Source organism: Rattus norvegicus, chromosome 8 (assembly GCF_021556685.1).
Source record: "Rattus norvegicus strain SHRSP/BbbUtx chromosome 8, alternate assembly SHRSP_T2T, whole genome shotgun sequence".
NCBI classification, from domain to species: Eukaryota; Metazoa; Chordata; class Mammalia; order Rodentia; family Muridae; genus Rattus; species Rattus norvegicus.
The window spans coordinates 87204535-87216918 of NC_141541.1; the positions used below are offsets into that span (position 1 = coordinate 87204535).

The following is a 12384-nucleotide window of genomic DNA, read 5'->3' on the forward strand; positions in this document are numbered from 1 at the left end:
AGTCTGGAGCCCAGTGCCAATCGTCTTCCTCCATCGCTGTCCATTTTCTTTTCTGAACCAGGGTCTTGCGCTGAACCTTGAGCAAGCTTGAGCAGTAACCTTGGCTGGGTTGGCTGGTCTGTGGGTGGTAGGGTCTTCGGCCTCTGCCCTCTCAGCAGCAGGAGTACAGGTGTGTGCCCCTGTGCTTGGCTTTTTGCATGGGTTCTGGGGATAGGGACTCAGGCTCTCCTGTGTGTAAGGCCAACGATTTGCTCACTAAGCCATCTTCTCATTACCTACCTCATACTACTTTAAATCAGAGAAACAACCTTCATTTGTACTGAGGTACCTGGCTTGACGTATTGTCCACACAGCTACTTCTACTGCATAGAGATTAGCCTCCCTTTGATTGTTTCCTGTTGTGATGGAATGGTAAGTATTTCAGCATGGGGCTGGAGGAATGGCTCAGTAATTAAAACTGAGGACAACTCTTTCAGTGGATCTGAATTAGGTCCCAGTTCCCACAGTGCCTGTAACTTCAACCCCAGAGCACCTAGCCTCTTATTCCAGCAGACACCTGCATGCATGTGCACACATATGTATACATAAACATGTAATTAAAAATCTTTAAACTTATTCCAGCATAGCATTTTGTGGGGCCTCTCAGAGCACTGTGGCTTTCTTCAACAGAAGAAAAAAAAAAACTCATCTGATAGAGCGGCATGTGCTTGTAAGGGAGAGCAGAGGAAGGAAGATTGCCTCACCTTGGAGGCAAGCCTGGTCTACTTCCTAACTGTATAGAGAATCTAGTGAGTTCCAGGCTAGGTAGGGCTCTATGGGGAGACTTCATCCTAAAGAGCAAAGCAAAACAAACAAACAAACAAACAAACAAACACTCCAAGCCAACCAAGAAACAAAAGAACAAAAATAGGAAGGAAGAAAAAAAAGCCCTTTTCCTTGGTGCTGGGGATGGAATGCAGGGCTTCAGCCTGCTGGGTGAGCAGGCTCAGCCACTGAGCTGTGCTGGGTGAGCAGGCTCAGCCACTGAGCCACAGTTGTAGCCAAACAAACACTTTTGAAAGAGACTTTTCTTGTTACATTTCCTCCATCAGCTCAGAAGCATGATGGCCTTTAGACACAGACACAGACACAGACACAGACACAGACACAGACACAGACACAGACACAGACACAGACACACAGACACACACAGACATACACAGACATACACAGACATACACACACAGACATACACAGATACACACAGACATACACAGACACACACAGACATACACAGACACACACAGACATACATACAGACATACACAGACATACACAGACACACACAGACATACACAGACACACACACAGACATACACAGACACACACACAGACATACATACAGACATACACAGACATACACAGACACACACACAGACATACACAGACACACACAGACATACATACAGACATACACAGAGACACATACATATACACAGTATATATACATATATATATATGCTCACACACAATTCTACAGAATATAATCATTTCCTCCTCCTCCTTTCTCCTTCCAGCCCTTCCCACATACCCCTTTTGCTCTGTCTTAAATCCATAGATTCTGTGTGATTGTCTTTTACGTTTTTAACTTTCTTCCCTTTTATGTCCTCTTAGTGTATTCTTTCTCCAGCCACATTCATGGTTAGCTGACTCCTCTGCAAAGTTGTGTATATTAATCTGTTCCTAAATTCTTGCCGGAGAGGACTACTTCCTCATTCCCAAGTGTGTATAGAGAATATCTGATAGTGTATTTCTGATTCTCAAAGAAGCCAATCAAGAACTTAAAAAAAAAAAAAAAAGCCCGTGAAAGAACTTGTATTTATCTATCTCTAAAAGGTTTTCCTTTTTTTTAACCTAGTTTCTGATATAGCCTCTCAGCTTTATTTAAAGTCAGTATAAAATATAAATGTCCCGTGAGAAGTGAAAGCTTATTAGACATAGATTGTTCCTGCTCAACTGTTTTTATACCCAGCTATGAGATCAGCACATCAAAGAGACACCTGGGTCTCCTCTTATTACAGATCACTCATAATAGCTGAGGTGGTAACAACCCATGTCCATTAACAGATAAACGGGTAAAGAAACATTGTATATTTTCACAGTGGAATACTGTTTGACTCTGAAAAAGGAAACCCTGCCATTTGCAACTATGTGGGTGAATCTGAGGACACGGTATGATTTCACTATATGTAATTGTAAAGGGTTGAACATTAAGAAAAGGGGACTAAAATGCTGGTTTATCCAGCTAGGGGCTTCAGGGGAGATGTTGGTCAAAGAATAAAAAAATTCTAGTTAGACATGAGGAATAAATACCAGTGTCTAAGACACTTTTATGTACTTGAAAATGACCAATAGGGTAAAAGGTAGTTGTTCTAACAGCAAATATGAGTATCTGTGAGGCAGTGCATCTTTTAAGCCACTCCACAGGTTCTTCATGAGTCAAAACATTATACTGTACATAAATTTATTTAAGTTTTCCCCTGTTAAATAAGATAATAACACAAAAGAGATAATCGTCAGATTAGACCCGTCTCACAATTGCTCGCTCCCAGCTCGGCTCAGCTCAGCCAGCTCTGGCTTTGGTAGGGAGGGTCACAATGCCCTGTTCTGCTGTGCATTCTCTGCCCTGCTCCTTCCTTCCCTGACTGACTCCTCCTATCCCACAGCGCTAGAGGGCAGTGTTATTTTCCCAGGCACCCCTTCGAAGCAACATCCAATCAGCTCTCTTTCTTCACTTTCCCCGCATTTTGTCCTATTGTGTCAGACTCCAGCTCTTTGCAGGGGAGCTCACCGTCATCAGGTGAGCTGCTCCATTTGTCTGGTAATCCATGATGGCGAATTGCCTGATGGTTCCTGCAAACCTATTCCTATTCCCCTGAGTCCACTGGGAGACTGTTGTTTAAAATGGTCGTGTACACATCTGGGAATATACAGGATTGTTTCATAATGGGAAGTTAGAAAATGTATTAATTTTCACTTATTTTATTTTGGAGGCAGGTTTTTGATATGCAGCCCAGGCTGGCGTTGAATGCACTGTGTAGTCCAGGCTAGTCTCATGGTGATTTTCTTCTCACGTTAGCCTCCAAGGTGCTGCGATTACAGGTGTGAGTCATCACTCAGCTGCTTCTGTTATTTTTGAGCAAGATTAAGCAATTCAGGCTTGGGATGTTTAATATCTTGAATGAGGAAGTATACGTATCCCACTTTAAAAACGTAGGCTGATATTGGTGATATATGTCGCATGCTTTATTGATGGCGTGTTTCCTCATAGACACTTGGAGAATGTTGCTATAGAGACAAGCTGACATCCTGGTGGACACCTCTCCTAGCTTTCTGGTACTCTGATGACCTTCAAGTGCTTCTTGTATGTCTGTATATTACAGGCGACAACAGCCTCCCCAGAAGACGCTGTATGGGTTTGGAATAGTATTTTCCTTTTATGGATGAAAATACTGAGCTGTAGAATCTGGTCTAAGGGCAGGCAGGGCAGGAAAAGAGCGTAGACCCCTGTGTGTGGTGTGATTTCAAAGTGTGTTGGTGTTGTTAATTTCTACTCTGTACTGGGCCATCTTGTATCTCCTGGTTCTTACATGGTAGACTTCATATGGCTTCGTTTGAGAGGGACATTGCGGTTCCTTTAATAAATAGTTCTTCAATAAAGGAACGAACCAAGGGCTATTATCACATCTGATTGTGGGATAAGTACCTTGGTGATTTTAACCTGAAACTATTTTTCCTTGAAATAAATGGGTCTGATGAAAAATGGACATGTGTTAAGTCGTGGGTCCTATTTTTAGAACGTGTACATGAAAGATAGTCTGTTCCAGCCTGATCCTTGTGAATCACTGCTGAGTGCTGGCTCTCCCTGGCATGACTAACGCCTCCCTTTGTCTTGGGTGTCTGAGAACATGAAGAGGGAGCCTCCCGGAGGACAGAGCTCAGTGCAGAGCATGAGATGCCATGAAGCCCTGGGCTCAATCTCCTGTACTATAGCCCCCAAGGAAGACAGAACCATAACAACACCCCCTCCATGAGCTCTCCCGTCCTCTCTGAGGCACCCCTCAAACCTCAGAACCTTAACAGTGACAGAGCAGTGACGGTGAGAGTGTGGCGACGGCAGAACTTGTTGGGATTTGATCCCTGGCTGACCACCTTTTAATCTTGATCTTCTCCAGAAGGATAGGTTACAAGTTCTTGGTTATTTTGGGAATTAACAAAGCTGCTTTGGTTTGGCCAAGGAAGTTGATGGTTCTATCCATATGGAAAGAATGTTAAGTCTTGTTAAATTTTGACAAATACCTTTCCTTTCTTGTTTTCCTTTTAGGGCATTTCGGAATTCTTGTTCTTCCGGCAGTAAGTATCCATATAAATTATTTTGGTTTCGATAAATAAATAAATGTCAAAAATTGGCTTCAGAAATACATTGCAAGATGGGTGTAATGACATACATCTTTAATCCCAACACTTGGGAAGCAGAGGCAGGCAGATCTCTGAGTTCCAGCCCAGTCAGGGCTACACAGAGAATCCCTGTCTCCAAAAACCAAACCACTAACCAAAAAACCCAAGCCGAACAAACAAACAAAGAAACATCTCAAAACAACAACAAAAGAAATGTTTTCAAACTATGGCTTATGCACCTTTTTATTGGCTTTTAATTTACATCACTTGTAAGTTTTACTTGAATTTACTGCACACTTTTCAAATATTTAAGACCTAAGAACAATATTACTTTAGAGAGATTGCCTATTATGTTCTTGAAACTCCTAGCAGGGATTTTTCTTCAATAAACTGGAACAATAGATCACTTTATTGTGTTTGACCCTACTCCTGTATTAATGCCTTTGCTTTCCTTTCCTTTCCTTTCCTTTCCTTTCCTTTCCTTTCCTTTCCTTTCCTTTCCTTCCCTTCCCTTCCCTTCCCTTCCCTTCCCTTCCCTTCCCTTCCCTTCCCCTTCCCCTCCCCCTTCCTTCCTTCCTTTCTTCCTTTCTTTCTTTCTTTCTTTCTTTCTTTCTTTCTTTCTTTCTTTCTTTCTTTCGGACAAGGTCTCACTATGTAGCCATGTATCTCTGGCTGGCCATGAATTTATAGAGATTTTTCTGCTTCTGTCTCCTTAATGCTGGGATTAAAGGCACCACCATCCATACCCAGTGTGTTTTAAATTAACATTTTAAAATTACACAATAGTTTTCATGCTAAATGTTAGCATGTGTTTCATCTTTTTGTTATTAAATGCATTGCAGGATTTTTCATACATGTATACACTCTATTTTGGGCATTCACCTTTCTTTACCTCTCCCGTTCCCTCAGATCCCTGTCGATCCCGTCCTCTTCTCTTTATTTCCAAGTCTTATTTTGGTAACCCAATGCAGACTTTATTTTCTGAAGGGAGGTAGATCAGAGACTTTCTGGACATGTTTAAAATCACATCATGTTGCTACAAGATTAATATAGCACATGCTGGGTTTGGATATGGGTTGGTGGCCTGGAGTGCTGTCCCTAACTCTCTAACCCTGGTTTCTTTGTGAAATGGTTTTAGTAGGAGAATCCAGTCAAGGGTGGGTGTGTAACTGGGTTGAGGGGTTATCTAGAGGTCAAATAATGGAGAACATGTGAACTGCTCAATTTGGCTTGAGGTCTGTTCGTATCAGATGGTAGGATTTCTGCTGTTATTAATGGTATTAAAAATGGCGGCATAGCCACCAATACCATGCTGAACAGGGTATAGGAAAAGAAGAATCGCAGATGAGAGTTTGAGAGACTACAGCAAGGAGACAAACACTGGTGTTTCACAGGCTGATTGCCTCAACCAATGTGGGAAAGCTTACGGGGTAGGGGTGGGGGTGGAGTAGGGTGAGGGAGGGGGTGGAATGAGGCCTCCAAGCTTAGCAGCTGTGAGGAGTGAGAACAAATCTACACATAGACAAGGAAATGTCCGGAAGGTGGGGGGCAACATTTGAAATGTAAATAAATGAAATGATCAATTAAAAAAAGAAGTGGTGACATAACTCCTGCTGAGAGACACAGCTATGGAGCTTGTGTCCCTCACTCCAGAATCTCTCTGATCCAATTGAAGAGCAGAGTACAGGATTTTAAAGGTGAGAGAGAGAGCAAACTGTTTATCTTTGGTGCCTATGAAGGATACGATTCCCCCAACACTACAGTTCTTTATGATAATAGTATGTGTTTAATCTTTTTTTTTATTCTAATTTGTAATTAAACCATTTTTTTAAAGGTCAAATGGCGAGACTTTGATATGTCTGTCTATCTTTCCCCACCCAGCTCCCTCTGCACAAGGCAAACAAGATTTATGAACTACACATAAGCGGAAAATCGGAGACTGAGATCGTATTCTCCAACCGGACACGGTTAACATTTGACAGCAAGAGGATCTCTGTCTTCATTCAGACAGATAAGGTGATCTACAAGCCGAAGCAGGAAGTGAAGTTTCGAGTGCTTACACTCTTCTCAGATCTCAAGCCTTACAAGACGCCCGTGGACATTTACATTAAGGTGAGTGGCAGGCTGACAGGAAGCGGGGTTCAAGCCATCCAGCTAAAGCTGCCTGGAGAACTCTGTTCATGTTAGTGACCCAGTAACGTGAGTTTCACCTCTCAGCGTGGAGATCCTCTGAAGGGAGGTGCTGGGACCTCAGAGCTTAGGCTATGGAGTCTGTCCGTCCATGTCTGGTCCTGGCTTCATCACTATGACCTGTCTACTCATGAGTTTACTGCTTTTGCCTACAGGGCCATGACACCATCTAGGAGAAGACTTGGGGCTGTAACTCATCAGCAGTGTTTTTGTGTTCCTTCTCCCTCAGGCAACTCTGGGAATTACTGTATTAGTGTTTCTTAGAGCTTTGTCCATGAGCTAGAAGAAACCCTGGCATTTCATTGCTGTTACTTCCTTAACCACGAGGCAGCGTATATTTATAGCTAATTGTATTTCTTCCTGAGTCCTTTCACTGCACAGCATTCCCGTGCATCACGCTGTGGCTGGTGTAACAGAGCCAACTGCTGGTTACAATGCATGACCCAGGAGTTGGCCCAGGAGACAGTGATCTTCTTCTTCTTCTTCTTCTTCTTCTTCTTCTTCTTCTTCTTCTTCTTCTTCTTCTTCTTCTTCTTCTTCTTCTTCTTCTTCTTCTTCTTCTTCTTCTTCTTCTCCTTCTCCTCCTCTTCCTCCTCCTCCTCCTCTTCCTCCTCCTCTTCCTCCTTCTCCTCCTCCTCCTCCTTCTCCTCCTTCTCCTCCTCCTCCTCCTCTTCCTCCTCTCCCTCCTTCTCCTTCTCCTCCTCCTCCTTCTTCTTTTTCTTCTGACTTTCTTTTCTTTTATTGGATATTTTTATTTACATTTCAAATGTTATCTTCTTTCCTGATTTCCCCTTCAGAAACCCGCTATCTCCCCCTGCTTCTATGAGGGTGTTTCCCCCACTCCCTCCCACCTCCCCACCCTGGCATTCCCCTACACTGGGGCATAGAGCCTTGATAGGACCAAGGGTTTTTCCTCCTATTGATGCCTGACAAGGCCATCCTCTGCTACATATGTGACTGGAGCCAGAGGTTCATCCCTCTGTACTCTTGGGATAGTGGATTAGTCCCTGGAAGCTCTGTGGGGTCTGGTTGGTTGATATTGTATTCTTCTTATGGGGTTGCAAACCCCTTCATGTCCTTTAGTTCTTTCTCTAACTCCTCCATTGGGGACCCCGTTCTCAGTTCAATGGTTGGCTGCAAGCATCCACCTCTGTATTTGTCATGCTCTGGCAGAGCCTCTCAGGAGACAGCTATCTCAGGCTCCTGTCAGTATGTACTTCTTGGCATCCATGATATTGTCTGGGTTTGGTTGATCTGCCCATTCTTGACCTGCTTCCCATCACTGATTTGAAATCTCTGGCTTCCACTACTCAGTAAACCATATTTACCTCTGTCATACTCCTTCTCTAGGAGAATTCTTTTTCTGACTTCTAATAACTGGTGGGCTCTGTGTGTTTAGTCAAAGGCTAGAGAATAAGAGAAAGTGTGTGGCCCTTGGACTCAAGAGTTCGTAGTACAGCTGGAAGCAGAGCTTTGTAAAATAAAATATGTTAAAAAAGATCTTCACTGCACTTTACAATAAGTCACACTCAGGAAGAGTAAACTCCGATGTCCCAGAGGCTGTCCACAAAGAGCTCACTGCTGTCGGACGCCTGTCCAGCAGACAGGAAGCTGAGGTTATTTTACTAGTAGTTGAGAAAGGGAGGGACATTCCTTGCCTAGAGGCCCAGAGGTGTGGAGTTCTGTGGTGAACTGCAGATGACTGTGTATGTTGGGAAGAAGAACCTAGAAGTAGAGATCCTGCAAGTGTTTGAACCTCAGTCTGTGGACACTAGGAAGCCATTGTCACCTAGGGGCCTGCTGGGATTATACTGACTCTGTTCGCTGTTTGTCTGGATCTGGGTCAAGCCTTTCAACCCCATGAGCACTCTCAGACTAGTGTTCCGGATGACAGGGTGAGCACCGGGCAAGAGTGGAAGGAGGGATCAGCAGCATTAGTTAGAGTCGGGTATGGTGGATTTGTGAGGTTGGAGAGGAGACAAAGTAGATAGAGAATGGGGCAGCATTGCCAGGACAGGGAGCGTGAGAGATGACTACTTTGCATGGATACTGCGGGAAGCCAGTTTGTCTGTGAGGTTGTGGGATGACAAAAGCATTCCTCATTGGCCCCTATTAAATAGTTCTCTGATATACTTTTGCTGAGCAGACAGCTGGCATGAGTTTGAAGTCTGAGTTCCATCATGTGTTGTTGCTATAATAGGGAGCTGTGTCAGTCAATTACAGCAGAGTGTTTACTTAACTGCTCTGGCAGTCAGCTTTCTCAACAGTTGGGAAAGGACAACTCTACCTCTTCTTTCTGTTCCCTCATAGTACCATTTCTACTTTCATATCATACATGCCCACACATGCACACATAAACACATGCATACACATGTGAATACACACATATGCACATACATGTGCACACACACACATGCACACACACTCCCTTTATATTGAAATGTAGATTCCATGTATGAGAGAAATAAAATATTTGTCTTTCTGAGTCTGGCTTATTCACTGGAGGAGAATCGTAATGATCTGAGGTGAGCTGGAGTACCTTGCACAATGGGCCTTTAACGAATGAGGATTCTAGCTCAACAATGAGAAGTCATTTCCTTTCCTCCCTTCTTCCCTTCTCCTTCCTTCCTCCCTCCCTTCCTTCCTTCCTTCCTTCTTTCCTTCCTTCCATCCTTCCTTCCTCCTTTTTAATAAACAGTCACTTTTTAATGATGTTCATACATGCACATCACTGTATTTTATTAATAGTCACCCTCTATCACCCTGGTTTTCTTCCCAACAGAGGCTTTCATGTTGTATGTTTGTGACATGAATATATATTTGCATACGACGATGGCCAAGTGGTACTCATTATTTTCCTCTCATTTCTTTGTCTTTTAGACTTCTTTCTCTCCTGCATAGTCCATTTCTACTTTCATCTCACTGTCTCTCTGTCTCTGTCTCTGTTTCTCTCTGTCTCTCTGTCTCTGTCTCTCTCTCTGTCTCTCTGTCTTTGTCTCTCTCTGTCTCTCTGTCTCTGTCTCTCCCTGTCTCTCTCTCGAAATGTAGATTCCATGTATGAATGAGGTATTTGCCTTTGTGAGTCTGGCTTATCTCACTTAACATATTCTCTTCAGTTGTATCCACTTGTCATTTGTAAATGGTGCAAATGACAGGACTTCCTTCTTTTTAAAGAAAATTAATCTAATTTTTTTTTTACTTATTCACTTTACATCCCACTCGTTGCCCCCTTCAGTCTCCCCCTTTCACAATCCCCCTCTGAGAGGCTCTGCCTAGCATCTGACTCAGACCTTCATTCTTTATTGTGCAGACATAACAGTGCTTTATTTATTCATTTCTCTGTTGGTGGCCATTTTAGGCTGGTTCCACATCTTGGCTATTGTGACTAATGCTCAGTAAACATGGATGTGTAACTATGTTGACATTGGTTCTTTCAAATGAATGTCGAATGTCAGCGTCAGATCATGTGGCTGTCCTAGCTGAGTTTCTTGAGGTCCCTGTATTTTGATTTTCATATGTGTGCATACTTTGTATTTTAGTGAGGGTTTCTTTAAGACACTCACGTAGATTTGTTGGAGTGCATGCTGTGTGTCCTCTGCAGAGGGATCTATGGTGTCAGGAATTAAAAGGCGGTTCAGAATCAGCATGGCCTGAGGAGAAGTAACGGGAAAGGAGGAACTTTGATTTGTTTCTTTAGTGGTATAGATCTGTTATTTTCCAAAAACTTTCCATAGTGTTACTTCTCTCACTGCTTTGACAAAATACATTTCAGAAGCCTCTTAAGGAAGGGTTAGTTTTGGCTCATAGTCTGAGGGTGTAGTCTACCATGAAAGGGATGGTGGCGGCGAGAGCTGCTGTCGCCGTGGTGTCAGGAGTGAGGGGCAGCTAGTCACACTACGTCCATGTTCAGGAAGCAGAGGGAGATTCATTCTGCCTGTCCTCTGACTTCTCTCCTCTTCCTTTTATTCATTCTGGGCTGCTAGCTAAACCTCTCTGGAAGCGTCTTCACAGACTCAGCTACTGTATGTCTCCTGGGTGATTCTAAACTCTAATCTAATGGTTTAATCATTGCACCATCGCAGTGTCATATTTTGGGGGAAACTTGTAGATGTGTCTGGGAGATGGGTGGGCCTGGCCATACTGCCAGGCAGGCATCATTCCTAAGTAGCATACCCTTGCCCTTGGGTGTCCTACCAGAGTTAACACACATGGTTTGCTTTCTGTTGTAGGATCCAAAGTCTAATTTGATCCAACAGTGGCTTTCTCAGGAAGGTGAACTTGGAGTTGTTTCCAAAACTTTTCAACTATCCTCTCATCCAATACTTGGTGACTGGTCCATTCAGGTTCAAGTGATTGTGAGTATAAATGTACTTTTTGGGGGAGAATGTAAAAATGTTTTAAATTGTTCCTGTGGTAAAATTTCTCCTAAGTCATTCTATGGACAGAAATAAGTTGCTATGTTTATCTAGCCAATCTAGTCATTATAGCCATCACCACTTTCTATCATAGAGTGGAGGTTTAAACATTGTGTCATTTTGTTCTAAAGCTGATTAAATATTTATTTATTAATTGCGTGCATTTGATGCTTTTAAGACTGAATACTGAACACAAACTTATTCTTTTGGTACATTTGATGTTTCAGAATAACATTTGGGGTTGGGGATTTAGCTCAGTGGTAGAGCGCTTGCCTAGCAAGTGCAAGGCCCTGGGTTCTGTCCCCAGCTCTGAAAAAAAAAAGAAAAAAAAAAAACCAAAACAGAATAACAATTAAAATGTGATTGGACAAACTTGCTTTGTTCTTGTTGTAAGAAACAGTGGCTTTAAAGAGTCACATGGACCCTGTTCTTCAGGCCTTTCCTCTCAGAGTTGCTCTTGTATTTGCTTCCCTCACACGCAGATCTGTGACAGGGTAGGAGCAGTGCAGTTCCTTTTTTTGCTCTCTGCCACAGCTTCCCATGGGTGCACTGCTTTTTTTGTTGTTGTTTTCGTTAGTTTTTCTATTGCTGTGATAAAACAACATGATCATAAACACTTTGTGGGAGAAATGGTTTATGTCACTTCCACATCATAGTCTGTCATTGAAAGAAGTCAGGACAGGAACTCAAACAAGGCAGGAGCCTGGAGGCAGGAGCTGATGCAGAGGCCACAGAGGGCGCTGCTTACTGGCTGGCTCTCTCCATAGCTTGCTCAGCCTACTTTTACACCAGCCAGGACTACAAATTTCCAACCCTGGCTGACATCATTTGCCAGCAGTTCCCCTACTAGATAGGGCTTTATGAGATCTTTGCTCAACCATGATGGGATTTTGGTTGGCTTGATCTTGTGCGGTCATTCCTCATGCATTTACATCCACTATGAGTTGATGTGTGCACTGACCCTGTCAAGGCCATTATCTCTGGCTCTTATAATCTTTCTACCCTCTCTTCCATGATGACACCTGAGCCTTGAAGGTGAGAGGGTGTGATATAGATGGTCCACTTGAAGCTGGTCACTTCATAATCTTTTAATTTCTGCATGTCGACAAGTGTGTTAGCATCTATTACAGGAAGACGCTTCACTGACAAGGGTTGAGAGATGCATTAATCTATGGGTTAAAGATAAGACGAACTTAGTGGGCAATTTAATTCTGCTTTCCTTATTGAAATAATAGTATAGGTTCTCCTCTAGGGCCTGTGACCTAGTCAACCATGGATTTTTGGCCTAGTTAACAGTACTTGGCATGAGTTCTGTCTTGTGGACCTTAAATCCAAGCAGAGA

General features: G+C 43.1%; 1 protein-coding gene across 1 annotated transcript in view; it reads left to right on the top strand.

Annotated features, from left to right (window-relative positions):
• Window positions 1–12384, top strand: part of Cd109 (CD109 molecule) — a 108135-nt gene that overhangs the window by 15856 nt on the left and 79895 nt on the right. Inside the window, 3 exon segments of the mRNA NM_001108771.2 lie at window positions 4364–4392; window positions 6319–6549; window positions 10857–10982. Of these exon segments, the coding sequence (NP_001102241.2) occupies window positions 4364–4392; window positions 6319–6549; window positions 10857–10982 (386 nt within the window).